Genomic DNA, 21,630 nt, shown 5'->3' with positions numbered 1-21,630 from the left:
GTCTTGCGGGGCACCACTGTACCTTCCTGCTGGAGCAGTACCTATTTATCTACTTGCACTTTGACGTGCTTTCGAACTGCTAGATTGGCAGGAGCAGGGACCGAGCAATGGGAGCTCACCCCATCATGGGGATTCGAACCGCCGACCTTCTGATCGGCAAGCCCTAGGCTCTGTGGTTTAACCCACAGCGCCACCCACGTCCCTTATTAAATCAATAGCTTTGCTTTTATTGTACATGGAGGTCACACGCTCTTGCAAGAGTCTGCTTGCATTTACCCATCTTTTCTTTTGCAGGTGTCTATGAAGCTCTGAATGTCACTGTATCTCCGGGACCCAGAGTGCAATACGTGGTTGGAGACAATGCTACCCTCTTTTGCCACGTGTCTCAAAAAAGACGAATAGAGAACCTCCTCGCTGTCCGGTGGCTCTTTGCCCTTCCGCCGACCCAAGAGTACCTGATGATCAAAATGACTAAATATGGAGTAGTGCAGTACTATGGGAATTACAACCGCCAGTTCTATAAGCAAAGACTTCACCTTTTGGAGGAGAGACATAGGACGATGTACACATTTTTTATCCTGAATCTCCAGGAAGCTGACCAGGGACACTATATTTGCAAAGTTCAGGAGATTGGCAAGTATAGGAACAAGTGGACAGCGTGGTCAAACAGTAGTGCGTCTACGGAAATCCAAGGTGAGTCCATGAACAGCTCCTCTTGCAATCTTCCCTTATTTTTATGGATTAAAATGTTTGCAATTCTTGCCGGCCTGTCTGTATGGAAGAAATCAAGAAAGAGCTCAAAATTGACCCAAACCGTTTAGGATTTGTCATAAATAATAATTTATAATAATAATTTATTATTTATACCCCGCCCATCTGGCTGGGTTTCCCCAGCCACTCTGAGCGGCTTCCACAGAGACCCAAAATACACTAAAATGTCACACATTAAAAACTTCCCTGAACAGGCCTGCCTTAAGATGTCTTCTGAATGTCAGGTAGTTGTTTATCGCTTTGACATCTGATGGGAGGGCGTTCCACTGGGCGGGCGCCACTACCGAGAAGGCCCTCTGCCTGGTTCCCTGTAGCTTTGCTTCTCGCAATGAGGGAACCGCCAGAAGGCCCTCGGCGCTGGACCTCAGCGTCCGGGCAGAACAATGGGGATGGAGACGCCTCTTCAGGTATACTGAGCCGAGGCCGTTTAGGGCTTTAAAGGTCAACACCAACACTTTGAATTGTGCTCGGAAACGTACTGGGAGCCAATGTAGGTCTTTCAAGACCGGTGTTATATGGTCTCAGCGGCCACCCCCAGTCACTAGTCTAGCTGCCGCATTCTGGATTAGTTGTAGTTTCCGGGTCACCTTCAAAGGTAGCCCCACATAGAGCGCATTGCAGTAGTCCAAGTGGGAAATAACTAGAGCATGCACCACTCTTGCGAGACATTCCATGGGCAGGTAGGGTCTCAGTCTGTGGACCAGGTGGAGTTGGTAGACAGCTGCCCTGGACACAGAATTGACCTGTGCCTCCATGGATAGCTGTGAGTCCAAAATGACTACCAGGCTACACACCTGGTCCTTCAGGGGCACAGTTACCCCATTCAGGGAGTCCTCCATACCAGCCCGCCCCCAGTCCCCCAAATAGTTGAAAGCAAGTATTACCTTCGCAAATAACCAGCAGCACATTGGGCAACCCTTTCACAACGACAGCACGTTGAACTTGGTTGCTAAACATTCTGTATATGGAGACAGTTTCTGAACTTCTTGCCTGATAAATGTTCATTTTTCAGTCATGGGCTTGGCCAATGACTTTGTGTTAATCTGCCAAATATCTCCATTTTGGGGTGGGGGGAACCATGAACCCCCGATATGTTGTTGGACTCGGACGCCCATCAGCCCCCACCAGCAGGACACCCGCCAGGCATGATGGGAGCTGGACTAGACGCCCCTTGAGGTCCCTTCCAACTCTGATTCTATGAGTTGTAGTCTAACAACATCTGTAGAGGGCCCCAGATTTCCCAGTTCTCTATACAGTGGTACCTCAGGTTACATACGCTTCAGGTTACAGACTCCACAAACCCAGAAATAGTGCTTCATGTTAAGAACTTTGCTTCAGGATGAGAACAGAAATCGTGCTCTGGTGGCACAGCGGCAGCAGGAGGCCCCATTAGCTGAAGTGGTGCTTCAGGTTAAGAACAGTTTCAGGTTAAGAACGGACCTCCGGAACGAATTAAGTACTTAACCTGAGGTACCACTGTATACTGCAAGCCTCTAACTGATGAAGTTCTTTCAATTGCTTTTAAGAAAAATCAGGAGCTTGTGGTTCTCTTATTCTTGCACCTTCGTGTCTTGTGATTAGTGACCTGACTGTGACCCGACAACAGGCCAAGGGTGTGGTCATTCTTGGGTAAATTAAGAGGGGGCTGTGTGGGAACATTGCAGATACTAGGAGAGGATATATTGATTTAATAATATCCTTCCTCGCACACACTTCTGAGTCAGCAGCAGAGTGCATCCCCCAATATAGAGCAGGAAGCTAGCTGATAGATTCGTTTGAATCTCTTTACTTAAGCAATCCTATCTGGCTTTGTTCAGATTGGAGTATATTCCTGGTAAGACCCCATTTGTCCCTCCTAAAAAGAATGAAGACACAAGAAGCGTCTTTTAAAAGTAAGTTTACTCACATTCAGTTCACAGTTGGATCCCTGAAGGCAGGCTTTAGCTTAGAGCAGGCACCCCCAAACTTGGCCCTCCAGATGTTTTGGGACTACAACTCCCATCATCCCTAGCTAACAGGACCACTGGTCAGGGATGATGGGAATTGTAGTCCCAAAACATCTGGAGGGCCGAGTTTGGGGATGCCTGGCTTAGAGTTACAGAAGAGGGTTTAAGTTCGTCCCATATGGAAATGAGCCCATGTCCTGGTGGCCGAGAGCCAGCAGACAGCAAAATACATCAGTATCAAGAGAGCATGGCAAGAAGAAGAAGAAGAAGAGGAGGAGGAGGAGGAGGGATGGCTGTGTGGCCAGCCCCTTTTATGGGGTCTCCTGGGGTCACGCCCATCTGTCTGGTCACATGCAGGGGAAGAAAGCTCCAGAACAGGTGTGGCAGGAAGTCCTCCTGCCTATGGAGTAACACCTCCCTGAGTGTCCACTCTGGGCAAACAGGAAGCGTTGTACTTGACTGATTATGTTGCATCCCACAGGCTGTTCATTGCCTTCCTTGTTTCGCTGCGAGGAAGCTTTGCCAGATTGATACTGAATTCTGTACTGTATGTATGCTGTTATGAATTGCACTTGCCTTGCGTTTGAAGTCTGCAACTTCTACTGGGAATCTGGGGGAAGCCTGTACTTTACATAATAGAGAAACTGCCTTAGTGCTTTGCATCTGCCAGTAGAGGACTGAACTGGCTGAAAAGTTGGGGGTCTGACTGAATTTCTTCCAGCACAAACTGCACTGCCACAGACCTATGTGCTTGGGTAGCTGGACGTTTGGCACATCCCATATGCCAATGTTAACAGCCTTGTTTTATACACATTTACCGTATTTTTCGCTCTATAAGACACACCAGAACATAAGACGCACCTAGTTTTGGGAGGAGGAAAACAAGAAAAAAAATATTCTGAATCTCAGAAGCCAGAACAGCAAGAGGGATCACTGTGCAGTGAAAGCAGCAATCCCTCTTGCTGTTCTGGCTTCTGGGATAGCTGTGCAGCCTTCATTCGCTCCATAAGACACACACACATTTCCCCTTACTTTTTAGGAGGGAAAAAGTGAGTCTTATACAGCAAAAAATACGGTACTTAAAAGTGAAGTTCAGATATGGTTGCCATATGTTTGGGTTTTCCTGGACATGTCCGGGAATCGATCAGCAAAATGGCGTCCAGGCGGATTTTTGCTGAATCGGCAAAATGTCCAGGAAAACTTGCATGTGTGGCGAGTTGGGCTAATTTTTTAAATATATATATATTTAAAAATCAAAGAAAAGCACCCAAACGATTTTTTTTTTGGGGGGGGGGAGATTTCCCAGAAAAATCTCAACTGCACAGTTTTCTAAAGCCATTAAGAACATAGTTGTGTTTTATGTGGCCCCTGATACAAACCCCACGTTGTTTTCTGCTATTTCCTGAGCTGAGAAGTTTATTAGATGGCTTAAGGCAGGCACCCCCAAACTCGGCCCTCCAGCTGTTTTGGGACTACAACTCCCATCATCCCTAGCTAGCAGGACCAGTGGTCAGGGATGATGGGAATTGTAGTCCCAAAACATCTGGAGGGCCGAGTTTGGGGGTGCCTGGCTTAGGGGATCAGCTGCTTGCTTTTGTTGACCTGCAATCCGCTTTCATAGTGAGACCTTCTGAAAAGTGTGTGACTAGTTTGCCAATGTTGTTGTGTGTTCCATTGCAGTGATTTCATCCAGAGTTTCGGACGACTCCAATGCTGAGAAAAACCACAAGGCCTGGAAGTTCTTTGAGGGTTAAGTATATGCTTCCCCCTTTGTTCATCTTCGCGAAGAAGTGAGAATCCACTGAAAAGTACCGTTGTGCAACCTTGCTTTTTCTTTCGGGGGAAGTAAGCCAAAATACTCACACCCTATAAAATTTTGCACCCACTGGTTTTAGGAGCTCTTAGAAGGGTTACAGCCATAGTCACACATTTACTTTAACCAGGGGTCACACAAAAAAATGCTTCAGGGCTCTAAATGTAATTGGCACATAATCCTGCTTTCTGTAAGTGGGGGAGAGGGTTCCAGGGCTCTTTGCCTTGATTGATTGATTGATTGATTGATTTGGTGCCAACTTGAATAAAATATTGGGGGGACATTTATATGTGGGTAAACCTGACTGAATATAATCTAAAGAGTAGAATAGCAAGTGTATTCAACATTCATTGTCATTAAAGAGCATCTTACTAAATGAACAGAAATTAATGTGGACAAATATCGGGGAAATTTTCAGAAACTGAAATGATGCAAACTGTTCCTTATAGAAGAAAATGGGTACAAAAGCTTGAGAGAGAGAGAGAGAGAGAGAGAGAGAGAGAGAGAGAGAGAGACATTTGCTCTTGAAATGTTACTAAAATTCATGTCGATGAGTCTGGTTTTAAACATGTTGGATTGTTACCACAAATATTTTATAGAATATTAGAGCCTTTGGGTTCACTTGCCTTTGGAGTGAAGTCATTGGCTTGCAGTGTCTCTCTGCTTGTTTGAAATCCTCCCTTCTATATGGAAGATTTGCAGTTTTGTTGACTATCTGCCAAACAAAACGTTTTTGAACTCCGATACCACATTTTCCTGGCATTGTGGAAATCTTTCATGCAATCTCCAAACAGTAATTTTATTTGCTTTGTTAGGAATGTTCACATCCTCTCGTTTCTAGTTCAAAACTAAATTGTTCCAGGTGACTAAGAAATACAGAAACTGAAAGTCAATCACAAGAAGCGGCTTTCAAAGCTGACAGAAGGGTAGTGGATAAAATATCAACGAGGCCGTAAAAATGAGAAAAGGGAAGAAAACGGACTAAGAGGCAGGCGAAAAGCCTTTTCAGGAGGCAGCAAAATTCCACCAGAGAAGGGATGTGGAACACTTGCCAGATTCTGAATGTATGCAAAGTATAATATTATAGAAAAGCTCTACCCCTCCCATTCCTCAGGGAATCCGCCTTTTCCAAGCCATTATCATCTGCTGTTGCAGCTCTTCCTCATCATTGGTCTCAGCTGCTTCCTTGCCAGCCAGGCAAAAAACCCAATGACCAAGGCGGCAAGTGGTGTCTTATGATGCTCCTCCTCACCCCTCACTCCTCACATCAAACATTAAAAACTTCCCTGAACAGGCCTGCCTTCAGATATCTTCTAAAAGTCAGATGGTTATTTATTTCCTTGACATCTGACCACTACCGAGAAGGCCCTCTGCCTGGTTCCCTATAACCTCACTTCTCTCAATGAGTTTAAACCTTTTATCATTTAAGCCTTTTATCAAGTACCTTTGTGTCGGGTATAAGGGATGCAGGTGGCGCTGTGGTCTAAACCACTGAGCCTCTTGGGCTTGCCAATCAGAAGGTTGGCGGTTTGAATCCCCGTGATGGGGTGAGTTCCCATTGCTCTGTCCCAGCTCCTGCCTACCTAGCAGCTCGAAAGCACACTAATACAAATAGATAAATAGGTACCGCTGTGAAGGGAAGGTAAATGGTGTTTCAATGCGCTCTGGATCAAGTCACAGTGTCCCATTGCGCCGGAGGCGGTTTAGTCCTGCTGGCCACATGGTCCAGAAAGCTGTCTGTGGACAAACACCAGCTCCTTCGGCCTGAAAACGAGATGAGCGCCGCAACCCCATAGTCGCCTTTGAGTGGACCTAATCTGTCCAGGGGTCCTTTACCTTTACCTTTTTTTACCTCTGTGTCAGCTCACTGTTAAAGGCAAGATTCTTGGTAGAACAGGCCTTTGGTCTTGCCCAGTATGGATGGTTGGTACAGTGGTACCTCGGGTTACAGATGCTTCAGGTTACAGACACTTCAGGTTACAGACTCCGCTAACGCAGAAATAGTACCTCGGGTTAAGAACTTTGCTTCAGGATGAGAACAGAAATAGCATGGCTGTGGCAGTGGGAGGCCCCATTAGCTAAAGTGGTACCTCAAGTTAAGAACAGTTTCAGGTTAAGAATGGACCTCCAGAGCAAATTAAGTTCTTAACCCGAGGTAGCACTATAATATTCTTTTCCTTTCACACCTTTCTTGCCAAGATTTTGGGTCCGGGGCTCCGAGCGTGTTTTTACTTTTGTTCAAAACTTGTGTATTCTTTCTTGGGTAGACATGAAAGCAGATGGCTGATACTCATCCGTGGTTTGCCTTTCAGACCTGTATGTCTATGCTGTGTTCGTGTGCTCCATAGGCATCGTCAGTGTCCTGTTGTTCACCGTGGTTGTCCTCTGCCAGACACTGATCAACAAGAAACGCTCCCGTGGTGAGTGATGAGGAAAGGCTGAGGCAGATAAATGGCGTTTTTGTGTGCATTTAGCAATACCATTATATCTCGCCATATTGTTTTGCACATAGTCACATTTTTGCTTTTCATTTAATGAATCGTAGAATTGTTAGAACCTTTTAATGAGGGTGAAAGAGGAGAGCGCAAAATATGCTTTGAAGCTCAACATCAAAAAAACGAAGATCATGGCCACTGGTCCCATCACCTCCTGGCAAATAGAAGGGGAAGGAATGGAGGCAGTGAGAGATTTTACTTTCTTGGGCTCCATGATCACTGCAGATGGTGACAGCAGTCAAGAAATTAAAAGACGCCTGCTTCTTGGGAGAAAAGCAATGACAAACCCAGGCAGCATCTTAAAAAGCAGAGACATCACCTTGCCAGCAAAGGTCCGTATAGTTAAAGCCATGGTTTTCCCAGTTGTGATGTATGGAAGTGAGAGCTGGACCATAAAGAAGGCTGATCACCAAAGAATTGATGCTTTTGAATTATGGTGCTGGAGGAGACTCTTGAGAGTCCCATGGACTGCAAGAAGATCAAACCTCTCCATTCTTAAGGAAATCAGCCCTGAGTGCTCACTGGAAGGACAGATCCTGAATCTGAGGCTCCAATACTTTGGCCTCCTCATGAGAAGAGAAGACTCCCTGCAAAAGACCCTGATGTTGGGAAAAATGAAGGGCACAAGGAGAAGGGGACGACAGAGGACGAGATGGTTGGTCAGTGTTCTCAAAGCTACCAGCATGAGTTTGACCAAACTGCGGGTGGCAGTGGAAGACAGGAGTGCCTGGTGTGCTCTGGTCCATGGGATCACAAAGAGTCAGACACGACTAAACAACAACAACATATCTTGCCATATTGTTTTGCACATAGTCATGTTTTTGCTTTTTGTTTAATGAATCATAGAATTGTTAGAAGGGACCTCAAGGGTCATCTAGTCCAACCCCCATTTGGTTTTTTTGTTTTGTTTTTAGAGCTGTTTAACAGTACTCACAATTCACCACCCATTTCCATGCACATTACTGTTTTGGGTTTGTTTTTATTACTCTGTTTCTATTAAAGCCTTCCCCAACTCACAACGCGTATGAATTATACATGTTAAAGAGAATTCCTCTCAGTTATTATGGATATAGTATCTGACACCAGCAAAATTGAATCAAATATTTCCTAATGCTAGATCAATATTTGAAACGCCAGAGCTTCAGGAACAAAGGATATATTCTCTGATAATGCTCCCATATCAACATCTTCTGGGGTTCTATTTTAGCATAAATTAAAACCTCCATGGTCTGCCAAATTAACCTTTAGTAATATCATTTTGCTATCTTAAAGGGACAGTTCTAACTGACGATTTGTAAATGACCGTTTACTCACTGACGGCAGCCTTGTATGGCTGTTTGCTATCCCCGGAAGAGAGCTAGTCTGCCTATGACCGATTCATGGATTGCAAATATTTGGGAGCCCAAGAAATTGGGACCTGCCATATCAGAAGTATGAGGAAGGCAGGTAGACAACAGGATAGCAATTGAACAGGGAAGTGGGCTTCTCTGTTTTCTTTTGGAATAATGAAGAGGCAATGAACTGTTATTGGGAGAAATTTAACTCATAACTTTAAGGCAAATGCAGTTTGTTTTTATTCACATTTCTTTGCTTTTTATCTTTATAATGGCAGTATTTTGCTTGATTAACTACTAGCCTTGTGAGAAACATGCCACATGTAATTTGGCATGTAATTTGTTTAAGTTATAGCATTATCACAATTCTGATTTTGCAGATATTTCTTTCTTCCTCTCTCTCTCTCTCTCTCTCAAATACACTTGAAGCTTCTTTCTTTCATTTTGCTGAGAAAAACTATAGTAGTTATTATTATTATTATTATTATTATTATTATTATTATTATTATTATTATTTAATTTATTATTATTTATTAATACCCCGCCCATCTGGCTGCGTTTCCCCAGCCACTCTGGGCGGCTCCCAGCCAAATATTAAAAACACAATACAGCATTAAACATTAAAAACTTCCCTAAACAGGGCTGCCTTCAGATGTCTCTAGTAAGATAGTTGCTTATTTCCCTGACATCTGATGGGGGGGGGGCATTCCACAGGGTGGGCGCCACCACCAAGAAGGCCCTCTGCATGGTTCCCTGTAACCTCACTTCTCGCAGTGAGGGAACTGCCAGAAGGCCCTCAGCGCTGGACCTCAGTATCCAGGCTGAGCGATGGGGGTGGAGACGCTCCTTCAGGTGTACTGGGCCGAGGCCGTTTAGGGCTTTAAAGGTCAGCACCAACACTTTGAATTGTGCTCGGAAACATACTGGGAGCCAATGTAGGTCTTTCAGGGCCAGTGTTATATGGTCTCAGCGGCCACTCCCAGTCACCTGCCGCATTCTGGATTAATTGCAGTTTCTGGGTCACCTTCAAAGGTAGCCCCACGTAGAGCGCATTGCAGTAGTCCAAGCGGGAGATAACCAGAGCATGCACCACTCTGGCGAGGCAGTCCGCAGGCAGGTAGGGTCTCAGCCTGCGTACCAGGTGGAGTTGGTAGACAGTCTCAGCCTGTGGACCAGAGAAGAGGGAAACACGGTCTTTGACTTGTCCTGTGGCTTTGCATCATGGGCCAACCTAGGTGGCCACTGCCTGAATGAAGAATGTGCTTTTTCCTCTGTTCCACCTTTTTGAGTGACAAGAAGATGGCAATTGCTTAAACAATGCCTTTCTTTCTCCCCTACTTTTCTTTCTCCACTGTTTTTCACAGTGAAACATTACTTGGTGAAGTGTTCCCAGAACAGGTAGGAAAAGGAGACAAGACATATAATCTTGTTTTACCTGTCTCCAAATAGATTTTACGGGTTGCTTTGCTTATTTTCTGTCTCACAAAAATATATCTTAACATATAATAAAAAGGTTAGTCACGGGTGGGCAGTGCCCAGTTGCCCAGTTCTTTAAAAACTACGCATTTATGTTTCACAGGGTGCGAAAGAAGGGCTTTGCACCTTTATACAATATGCATGTGTGCTTGGGCCCAGGGTCTTTTGCTTCACCATCCTCACTACTGACTCCCTGTTGCTACTCAGCTTCAAAAGAACAAAAAAAGTGTCCCCGGATTCATTGAAAAAAATCTGGTAACCATATCTTAAAATACCCTTGTTGGGTGCCCTTGCCTCCAAGGAAGTGGACCCTAATGATGGAGGAAGATGCCAATAGTAAAGGTTTAGGTACCCCTGCCCGTACGGGCCAGTCGTGTCCGACTCTAGGGTTGTACGCCCATCTCACTTAAGAGGCCGAGGGCCAGCGCTGTCCGGAGACATTTCCAGGTCACGTGGCCAGCGTGACGAAGCTGCTCCGGCGAACCGGCACCAGCGCAGCACACGGAAACGCCGTTTACCTTCCCGCTAGAAAACGGTCCCTATTTATCTACTTGCACTTTTAGGGGTGCTTTTGAACTGCTAGGTGGACAGGAGCTGGGACCAAAGACGGGAGCTCACCCCGCTGCGGGGATTCGAACCGCCGACCATGCGATCGGCAAGCCCTAGGCGCTGAGGTTTTACCCACAGTGCCACCCGCGTCCCTAAGATGCCAATAACTTGCTGTCATAAGAATGAAGCTCCCTTTTGTCAAGTCCATGAGGACATGGCAACTTTCCATCTTTGCCAGAACCAATCATGTGGATTAATGGCCTTTTTAAAGGAGCTTGTCTCACCTTGAAAGCCTTCTTTCACAGGATGCAGAAGAAGCATCTCCTCATCCCCACCGATGGAATTCTTAGCAAGGCCAGACCGTGCTCTGCCAAGGAGGCATCAGATAAAGGAATCCTCTAACGGAGGTCCTTCTTCTATCTTAGATGAGGCTGAGCAGGCAAACCAGAATGTCCTGGCTGACCTGGTTCTGAGCTTGTAGAGCCTGTACCAGGAAGTACTGTATTTTTTGCTCCATAGGGCGCACCGGACCATAGGGCGCACCTAGTTTTTAGAGGGGGAAATCAAGAAAAAAAAATCTTATTCCCCCCCCCAGCCCCAAAGAGCACCAAAGAGCGAAAGCAACGCGAAGCCTCCGGAGCGCGAAGGGAACGCTCCCTCTGTGCTTCGGAGGCTTCGCGTTGCTATCGCTGAAGCCAAGGAGCCTGCATTCGCTCCATAGGACGCACAAACATTTCCCCTTAATTTTTGGAGGAGGGAACGTGTGTCCTATAGAGTGAAAAATACGTTATTCTTTGGAGAGCCCCAGTATTAGACCGCTAAAATTGTACGACAATTGCCGAGAAAAGGTTGCTCTTCTCCCAGTTCTTGTAAGTGGAAGCAGCAGGTGCCTTTGGGTCTCCCAGAGCTTCTCTAATATGCATTTCCACTAGTTCTCACACGCTCCAGGTTTCTTGGGAAGATCAGTATGATCTGTGCAGAAATAATTCTATTCACTGGTCATGAAGATCTTTAACCTACTGGTGCTTCATACATAGGAACTCCATGAGGACCTACTCTCCTGAGGTCCCATTCCACATCTGAATCCAAAGTGGCTCCAGCCGACTGCTTGTCGGTTGAGTGGTACCCAAGTTTAGGAAACACTGAACTGAACAGTGCCAATAAACAGCAGCAGAACCAGCACGATAAACAGGGCAAAGACAAGCAGTATCAAACCCCAATGACTGTCTCCGAAACCCCAAACCTGGGCAGCTCGGTTCGGGAGTGGCTCGTGGGCTAGTAAAACGACCCCCGTGGCCTACTTGTGGCCCATGGGCCTTAGGTTGCCGACCCTTGGACTACACCATTTCAGACTATAGTTGAATGCTCTCCACCTCCTGTCGATAAAATTCTCCCTGCAAGTAAAATACTTAAACCTTAGGGCAGGTATAGGTAAACTCGGCCCTCCAGATGTTTTGGGACTACAACTCCCATCATCCCTAGCTAGCAGGACCAATGGTCAGGGATGATGGGAGTTGTAGTCCCAAAACATCTGGAGGGTTGAGCTGGCCTATGCTAGCCTTAGGGAAATATTTTAGCCTAGTTTATTCCCAGATGTACTGATTTTCTAAGCACAGGAAGTTGTTCTTCTAGGGGAGCACAAAAATATTAGTGGTTTTGAGGTCCAGGAACAGTATTCTTGATTCTGCTTTCTGTATAAACTAGGCCTCTGTGTAAATTACTATAGTGATACAAGGTTAAATTGGAAATTCTAATTGTTGTCCATACCAGCTTTCTTTATTTTATTTTGGAGCAATTAATTTGTTTTATTCATTGGACTGGCTTTCATGGATTCTGTAATTTTTGTATATTGCTAGCTGTACATTCATATTACTATTTCATTTCATCGCTTCCCCGCTCTGGGATTGAAATATTCATTGAAGAGCAGGTTATAAATACTTAAAAACAAACAATTTAATGTAAAGAAAACATGGGGGGGGGAGTCAAACTTCTCATAGTGTCCTGAGAGGGGAAGATACAATAAACTCCATCAGTGCTTGTAATAATAAAGTTGAATCAAATTTAGGGGGGAAGACCAAGAGAAACATAAGTGTGGTAGATGTTGTGGTGGAAATCCGTAATGTGATTTCAGAGCAGTGAATGTGTGTGCAAGCCATTTTAGATCAGCTTTTGCCAACTTGGTGGCCTCCAGATATTTTGGGCGAAGACTATAACTCCCATCAGCCCCAACTAGCATGGGAGTTGTGGTCCAAAATATTATCACATCTGTTTTCCCCTTGAGAAACGTCTTCCTAATAATGGATGTCCCATTTCTGTATTTGCTTTGATTGAAATTATTCACAGTAACGAAATGGAAGCCAACCACTAGTGTGTATCCCTATCTTGGGGCAACCAGGAGGGAATATAATGTTTGGTGACTTCACAAAAATTCAGCCTCCACACTGGCATGCTTAGCTGGTCTTCGTAAGAATACAGTGATGAAGGTTCATCAGATGATGCGGAGACAACTGAAAACCAACACACACTCAAGAGAGAGAGAGAGATGGTTAATAAGGCAGATATTGGTTAAGGTTTTGGAGAAGAGACTACCCTTTTAAAATGAACCTTGAATTAAACATCCCAGAGAAGGTTTTATGTGCTTTTCTTCTCCTGCTCTCTATTCACCAGGTTCTCTTGTTTCTCAGCTTAGGGGAAACGGTCACCAGTGTGACAAGCTTGTCTCCAGAACAGCCTGTGAAAATCAAGAAGAAGAAGAAGAAAGTTGAGCAGCCACCTGCCATCCCTGCGAAAGGTGTGTGGTACCTCCTGAGCTGCGTGTTGTGGTGGGTGGTTTGCTGGGTCCAAAGTAGTGGCCAAGGCGAAAGTTACCAAATCCTCGCAGTCCAGAATTGGCAATGGGTGGACAACCCTTGTTCAGTTTCGTGGTTGGTCTGCGAGTTGCTTCTTTCTCATGTTTGACTCGACCAGCCTTCTGGTTTGTCCTAAATAATATCAGATGAACTCCAGAACTGGAAGATGTGTCAGTTTTTGGTTTGCATCTTTTTTCCAGCATAGTTTACTGATCCACATGTTAGAATTCCTGCTCCATGATTGCAGTCATGGGATTGTTGTCTATCACATGACGGTGTATGTTTTGACTCCACAGAGTGGGAAGTGACGGAGACAGGATGTTTGTGTTACTGTGTTCAGTGAAGTGGGACTATTGTCCTTTGTTCTTTCTCTTTGCTGCCTGATGCTAGAGAGGGAGGGAGCCATGTTGCAGTGCTCCATGTATGTTTATATGTAAATAAAAGTAGATTAGCCAAAATGCTGAGTTCTGTTACACGAACTGCGAAAACTCTGTGAATCCCTAAGTGTGCCGATGTCTGTTGGCATCGGTCACTGTGATGTTCGGGCTGAAGAAAGCTTTTGAAGCTCCCAAACAGTCGACCAGGAGGGAGAGAACATGCCAGTTGGGCATGTGTCTCTGCCAGGGTCCTACTCAAGTGTAGGACAAGCTCCTGACAGTGCACACCATGCAGCAGCAACAACAAAAGGATATTGGTGCATCAGGAGAGAGTTCTAAACGAACTTTAAAAGGGGCTCACTATTAGCACCAGTCAGCAGTTATAGCTGGTCCCTTTGACGGCAATGCTCCCAGTGCCATCAGCCTATTGAAAGCGTGTCTTCAAAGGAGATTGTGGTAACCTCTGATCAGCAGTTCCTCTGATACCATCTGACATCACCCTTTGAAATCTGACAGGTGACAATCAACTGGTGTCAGATGACTGACAGGTAGGCCAGTTCCAATTCTTCACCCTTTATCTACCTGCTGCTACAGCAGCACCCATGCGAGATCAACTCCAGTACGTCCCAGGTTTGGCCCCGATCCAACTTTAATTTACTCTCACACAGCAAGTGGAGCTGCGTGCACAGAAAGCAGTCTTCCAAAAGTAATAATTGCACCCACTGGTTGTTTGATAGGGAGGGTGGTGGTGAATCCAAGCCTACTATTTCATCCAAGCAACTGATAAGGAAAATTACTCATTTTTCAGAAAGATTCCCCAAGTGGTAACTGGATGAGGACGGGATATTGGTTGTGCAAGTTCTTCTGCAGGGAATTCCTCAATTGGCGTGGGATGCTCTACATAGAATCATCTTGAATCTATGTGGGACCAGAAGCATCATCTAGTCCAACCCACTGCAAGGCAGGAATCTTTTGCCCAACATGAAGGCTTGAACCCATGGCCTGGAGATGGAAGCTTTGCTTTGAAGGTGGTTCCTGGATCAATCAGGGTGCATGTGCCTTGATTTTCAGGGTGCCACTGTTTCTTTTAGCCCTTTAAAGCTATGGGTTTGTTTGTTTTTAATAAGGACTTTTGGTTCTTTGTGTGAACATTGCAATCTCTTTGACCACAAGGCTGTGGTTGGAAAACCCTGATTTTTTGAGCAGATGGTGTAGATTGCTAGGCAAGGCAGTGCATTCCTGTGCGCAAACTGTTGAATCTGGACTGCTGTTTGCCTTGCTTTTCCATTATTTTGGCAGGTTTTCCCTGAGTCAAAGCTTAGGAGTGTTTCTGCATGTCCTAGAAGGAACCCAGTTTGCAGAAAGTAATTCCTCGCCGTTCTGTTCTTACCTTTATAGCACCGATATCCACCTCTTTCCCCAAGCCCAAGCTTCTGAAACCACAAAGGAAAGTCCTTCTGGTAAGTAGCCCAACAAAGGCATATCCAATTCTCACTTTCACCCAGGTGATTGGGTGGATAGGATTCCCTCCTAACTATAGTGACAAGTTTTGCTTGTACCTTCTAGGTGCATAGCTCATTTTAGCTGGAAGGTAAAGGTACCCCTGCCCGTATGGGCCAATCGTGTCCGACTCTAGGGTTGTGCGCTCATCTCACTTAAGAGGCCGGGAGCCAGCGCTGCCCGAAGACACTTCCGGGTCATGTGGCCAGTGTGACGAAGCTGCTCTGGCGAGCCAGCACCAGCGCAGCACACGGAAACGCCATTTACCTTCCTGCTAGAAAGCGGTACCTATTTATCTACTTCCACTTAGGGGTGCTTTTGAACTGCTAGGTGGGCAGGAGCTGGGACCGAACGACGGGAGCTCACCCCGCCGCGGGGATTTGAACCGCCGACCATACAATCGGCAAGTCCAAGGCACTGAGGTTTTACCCACAGTGCCACCCGCGTCCCCAATGCGTCCCCTATCTGTTAGAAGGTAGACCATAGATTTTTGGGACGCGGGTGGCACTGTGGGTTAAACCACAGAGCCCAGGACTTGCCAATCAGGTTGGCTGTTCGAATCCCCGCGACAGAGTGAGCTCCCATTGCTCAGTCCCTGCTCCTGCCCACCTAGCAGTTCGAAAGCACGTCAAAGTGCAAGTAGATAAATAGGTACCGCTCTGGCAGGAAGGTAAACGGCGTTTCCGTGTGCTGCTCTGGTTCGCTAGAAGCGGCTTAGTCATGCTGGCCACATGACCCGGAAGCTGTCTGCGGACAAACGCCTGCTCCCATGGCCAATAAAGTGAGATGAGCGCCGCAACCCCAGAGTCGTTCACGACTGGACTTAACTGTCAGGGGTCCTTTACCTTTACCTTTAGACCACAGACTAGATATCAGGTGGGCTCCTTCATTTGTGGCCCAGGAAAAATGCCCTAGTACCCACTATTTAAAGACCTCCTATTCATTTGAAACCTCTGAGAAGTTACAGGATGGTGCCCATCAGCTGTTTAGCAAGGGAAGGAGATGTAGAGCAGGGAGGGCGAAATTCAGCTCCCCCTCTCAACAGCTGCCAGCACAGCTGGCAAGGATTCTGTATGTGTAACTTGAATGTATCCTTCTGCCAGACTGTGTGTGTAAGCACTTTTTAAACTTCTCCCTTTCCAGAATAAATTCTGGGTCTGCCTAAAATAGCAGGGAAGGCTTGGTTCTGAAGTTGACAAGCTTGCAGTGATTCAGGATCAGATTTCATGCCTATTAGTTTTGGTAAAATGTAGAGGAGCACTTTAGATATAGGGAGTTTAACCCACCCGCCCACAAACACACTCACACAGTTTTTACAGATGACACTTCTCCCACCCCCCCAACCCCCCAATTTGTACAGTTTTCCCTAATACAAAAATGTTAATGGAGAATTGCAGTACATATATTGGCTATTTTTTAAAATAATAATAATAGTAATAATAATATGCAGATATTGTGCTAGATGACTTTTGCTGTTAAGTTGCAGATATATATAGCTAATATTTCCGTTTTTAAAAAAAGGAAATATACAAAATGGAAATGCATATGGCCTCCACCAAATGCACACGCCTCTATTTTGCCCATTACAAAATGTAATAACAAACTAGGTACACAGTGTCTCAGGGCCTCATCAAATGATGAGACTGGACTGCCAGAACAATTGGCAACATTGTCATTTCCTAACCTTTCCCACAGACTACAGCAGAGGTGGTCAACTGTTGGCCCATGGGGCTGATTCGCTCCCACAAAAGTGATTTTCTATGGCTCCCCCCAATTATTTGGAGGCAGAAAGAAAAGTACTGACCATTAGGGCTGGGCGATACCCGTTTTACAACATCGTGATATGTTGTTGTTGTTGTTTAGTCGTTTAGTCGTGTCCGACTCTTCGTGACCCCCTGGACCAGGGCACGACAGGCTCCCCTGTCTTCCACTGCCTCACGCAGTTTGGTCAAATTCATGCTGGTAGCTTGAGAACACTGTCCAGCCATCTAGTCCTCTGCCGTCCCCTTCTCCTTGTGCCCTCCATCTTTCCCATCATCAGGGTCTTTTCCAGGGAGTCTTCTCTTCTCATGAGGTGGCCAAAGTATTGGAGCCTCAGCTTCAGGATCTGTCCTTCCAGTGAGCACTCAGGGCTGATTTCCTTCGGAATGGAGAGGTTTGATCTTCTTGCAGTCCATGGGACTCTCAAGAGTCTCCTCCAGCACCATAATTCAAAAGCATCCATTCTCTGGCGATCAGCCTTCTTTATGGTCCAGCTCTCACTTCCATACATCACTACTGGGAAAACCATAGCTTTAACTCTTCTGATATATCACAAGGTCGGAAATAAGGATGGAGCTTTGTTGAGGCATTGACTGGCTTCACGGGTTTTCCCACAACAGGTCCAAAATTATGAAATCAATATTGCTTTATCGCCCAGCCCTACTGACCACATTAGGAATCTGCAGAGTTTCAAGGTGGCCTCAGAATCAACACTGGGCTCCCAATTGGTACAGTGCAGTTTGGGGATCTTTGCGATGACCATGACAGCGTCATGGTGTCAGATTCCTCCTTCCCATTGCTCCTTGTGAGTCTTTCCTTGAGTGCTTCCACAGGGCCTGGAGCCTTGGAGTGATTGGGAACATAGGAAGTTGCGAAGTCAGACCATTGGCCTATTGAGTTCCATGTAGTCTACATGGACTGGCCCACCAGAATCACGAGTCTTGGTGTTGACGGGTGAATGAATCTAGTGTCTAGCACTGCAGATGGCCCTCTTTGGAGAGGTGTTTGGTAACTCTTAAAATCACCCACACTAAGCAGAGAGGGCTGGTTAACACCCTTCTTCCTTGCCATTTGCTTGTTCACAACTGCTATTCCCAACCTGCCTTTTCTCCATTCAAAGAAAAAGTTACGAGAGGCCAATATCTTTTCTCTTGTTGCTGGAAACTGCCAGGCATATGAATCATGTCAAGTACCCATCTCTTTCCCCATTAACAGCAAAAACATGCTGAAAACTATTAACCACCACCCAGCAGCTTCAGAAAGAGAAACAAAGATTGCCACAACTATTCGCCAGCATGTTTGTGTACAGTCACACCTTGGATTTCGAACAGCTTAGTTCCCGAACGTTTTGGCTCCTGAATGTCGCAAACCCGACATTCTGTTTCGGTTTGTAAACTATTTCTGGCTGTTTCGGTTTGTAAACTATTTCTGGAAGCCGAATGTCTGACGGGGCTTCCGATTGGCTGCGGGAGCTTCTAGCAGCCAATCGGAAGCCCGCTTTGGTTTTCGGACGTCTTGGAAGTCAAATGGACCTGGAACGGATTCCGTTCGACTTCCAAGGCACAACTGTATTAGGAAGTGCCTGTATTCACCAATGGTGAATTGCAGTTGGCCATCAAGAGAAGCCCTATTAAAAAGGGCCGTTCTCCCCATTGCCTTGCTGCCCCAACATCTGTTCCAATTTTAGGGCATTTTCTGGGCGTGGACGTTAGCAGAGATGATGTCACTGGCTCTACATTTCTGCCCCAAATATCTTTTCTTCCATGATATACTTCACAAGTGCTTTCTAAAGCATCGAGAATAGATTTTTTTGGGGGGTGGGGAAAATCACAAGGGCCCCCTGCTGTCTCCAGCAGTTGGGTTTGGGTGCCCATTTTGTTGCAGCTGTTGCTGCTTTAATTTCCAGGTCAAAATGGTGTTCTGAGAAGCCTATGCGGTTACACGCTGGGAAAGTTTCATCTTAACTTTCATCGCGCAAAGCTCTCTTTCCAACTAAGCAAACTTGGCAAAATATAATTAAAGATAGACAATGGCAGCACACACACCCCTCCTCTGATTTTTGCCTGGGAAAGGGGCTATGATAAAGCTGTATCTCCCATGCTCAGTTATTACACATCCTTTGTTGAGAACTGTATGTGCTCCACAATTTTGAACCTCCTGTGTGTTTCCTCATATTTTCAATCAAATTATTACATACTGGAAATATGCATAAGGGAAATTATTCTACACATTTTATGGTGCGCCGTTGCTTGTAGCAGTAATTGAAGTACCTTTTCCACTTATGAAAGTACTAATTTTATTTGCTTTTATTGCTTTTCTAGATGCAATTATTTATTTAGTGTGTTTTGGCTTTATTAAATTATGTTTACTATAGGAACATCATAAAAATGTATGAAAGTAACACATCAGCCAACGCTGCCCGGTGACCTGTATTGGAAGAATCGAGTGTTATTTTTCATATCCAAACTTAATAGAATAAAGTAGGAATAAAGAGATAATCTACCCAAGAAAACAATGCAATTTCCAGATAATATAATAATGCACCTGGACAATGTGATTTCATAAATCTTAGCTCTAAAATTTACATGAGCTGGGTGTTGCAGGGCCGTTTTTGGATTCATGATGTTTTGGGATGGAATTGGAATGAGAAATGTAACCAAGGAGGGGAAGAAAAGGGCCTGTTGGTTTGGCATGAACAGAAGGTGCCCACAAGAGCAAAACACAAAGGCTAAATGGGCCTAGCCTCCTGAAACCGAACTCTAGAGTTCATCCAGTCATGCTTCCTCATATGCGAGGCCTATGGAAAACCTTTACCATCTGCACTAGACTACTTGAACCCTCCAAATGGAGACTGACATGGCTGAATTCTAATATATATCACAGCACAGACAGAAAGAGAGCATGTCATTGAAGAGAGTTCCAATGTAACCTCCCTGATCTATCTGGTTTCTAGGTTTACCTTCTTCTTCTTCTTCTTCTTCTGTGATCGCTCATAGCCAACTCAGATTGTCTTCCATGAATATGGTCTTAACAGTTTGTCCATAAGTGACTGTGGAGTCCAATCCTTCCACAGTGGGGATATAGGTTTCTGGGCGGGAGTTGGTCACAGTGAGGATTTGCCAAGTGTGCCTTCCTCTTGGCACATTTCTCCCTTTCGTCCTGGGTTCAGGAATCTTCAAAGTCCATGGCACTTTTGGTAAAGGCCGTTCTCCAGTTGGAGCGCTCACAGGCCAGTGTTTCCCAGTTGTCTGTGTTTATACTAACAAAAATAATAATTTCCCGTGAGAGCATCTTTAAAGCTCTTTCGCTGACCACCAGCATTACGCTTTCCATTCTTAAGTTGGGAATAGAGTGGTTGCTTTGGAAGATGATAATCAGACATCCAAACAACATGACTAGTCTAACAAAGTTGATGTTGAAGAATAATCGCATCTTTGTGTCTTCCGGTACACTGACATTTAGTTTGCCTGTCTTTCCAAGTGATATTATATATATATATTTAGGCATTGTTGATGGAATCTTTCAAGGAGCTGGAGATAATGTTTATAAGTGGTTCCTGTTTCACAGGCATACAGTACAGTTGGTAGTACAATAGCTTTGTAATGCATTTTGGTTTTCCTGCAAATGGTTACCATGACTTCTAGGTGAGTGCTAGACACTATGTACTGAAGGTTTCAGTATAGGTCAGGGAGCATTCAGAAGAACACTGTTGAGCTATATGTTGAAGACCAGGGTGGAGAAGTTGTTCTACTTTGGGTTTGCTGCCGCTTTTTGCCTTTTTATATATCTAATTTTAATTGGGCATTTTCCACACAAGTTTTGTATTTCTGCCTATAAAATAGACATCTTAGCTTGCAGGCCTATGCATTCTTACTTGGGAGTTAATCTCCATTTAAATCAGTGGGACTTACTTCTGAGTAAACATGTGCTGTTGATTAAGTCATCTCAGAGTAAGCCCACTGAGCTTAATGGACATGGCTAACTTGGATCCGTTAATTTCGGCGGGGCTACTCTATATAAATCCCAGTTGGATACAACCTTCTGATTCATGTTTGAGGAACTGATTCTATATGTAACCGGGGAAGCCCTGGCTCCGGGCCATAGATTTATTTTGCTGCTGCCGTTGTTCATTTTACTGCTGTCGCATGTTTGCTAAAAGGCAGACTGCCAAATTACCCAGTAAACTCAATTGAATGGACACACTTCTCCAATTGTGTTTTGCAGCCAAAAATCGCTGATGAGAATCTGACCTATGCTGAACTGGAACTCATCAAACCTCACCAGGAAGCGCAAGGCATTCCTACGATGACTGTTTACGCTCAGATTCTCTTTGAAGAAAACAAGATGTAAACCCAGGACAGGTCCTATTTTCGATGGCATATTTAAATTCCTTTTGTGTGTTCTTTATTGATAAAACGTTCTCTTCTTTTCTTTTTACTTCCATTCCTGTCTTGTTTTTTTTATAAGGTCTTTAGAATTATTCTTCTTGAGAATCTATGTGGTGCCCTGTTTAAGCTTGAAGCTGAGAGTGGTGAACCCTCTACTTCACCCACTTTTAATGTTAAACAGCATTTTGATTCTTTTTTGATGATGGGAGTTAGCTACAAAAGCACCCCATGCTAAGACACAGCTCCAGCTTCACAGCTGACCCACAGTTCTCGGTTTTCTAGATGTGGGATGATGTCCCGGAGAACTTTGCAATCCAAGGATACTTCTCTGCTCCTTGCCCCTTTGGGTTCCCAAACACCGACATTTGCAG

At 45.1% G+C, this 21,630-nt stretch overlaps 1 protein-coding gene across 1 annotated transcript in view; it reads left to right on the top strand.

Moving 5' to 3' along the window:
• The window catches only part of VSTM4 (V-set and transmembrane domain containing 4), a 29,695-nt gene extending 8,381 nt beyond the window's left edge, over positions 1–21,314 (top strand). Inside the window, exons 2-8 of the mRNA XM_082223302.1 lie at positions 295–693; positions 4,398–4,466; positions 6,843–6,950; positions 9,724–9,757; positions 13,069–13,175; positions 15,009–15,070; positions 21,096–21,314. Coding sequence (XP_082079428.1) covers positions 295–693; positions 4,398–4,466; positions 6,843–6,950; positions 9,724–9,757; positions 13,069–13,175; positions 15,009–15,070; positions 21,096–21,221 — 905 coding nt within the window. The 3' untranslated portion in view covers positions 21,222–21,314. The remainder of the gene's footprint in view (positions 1–294; positions 694–4,397; positions 4,467–6,842; positions 6,951–9,723; positions 9,758–13,068; positions 13,176–15,008; positions 15,071–21,095) is intronic.
• The last annotated feature ends 316 nt before the right edge of the window (positions 21,315–21,630 follow it).

The sequence above is a fragment of the Podarcis vaucheri genome (genome assembly GCF_965113315.1).
Source record: "Podarcis vaucheri genome assembly, chromosome: 5".
Taxonomy (NCBI): domain Eukaryota; kingdom Metazoa; phylum Chordata; class Lepidosauria; order Squamata; family Lacertidae; genus Podarcis; species Podarcis vaucheri.
Note: the sequence above shows the minus strand (reverse complement) of the source record. Positions and strands in the feature narration are given on the sequence as shown.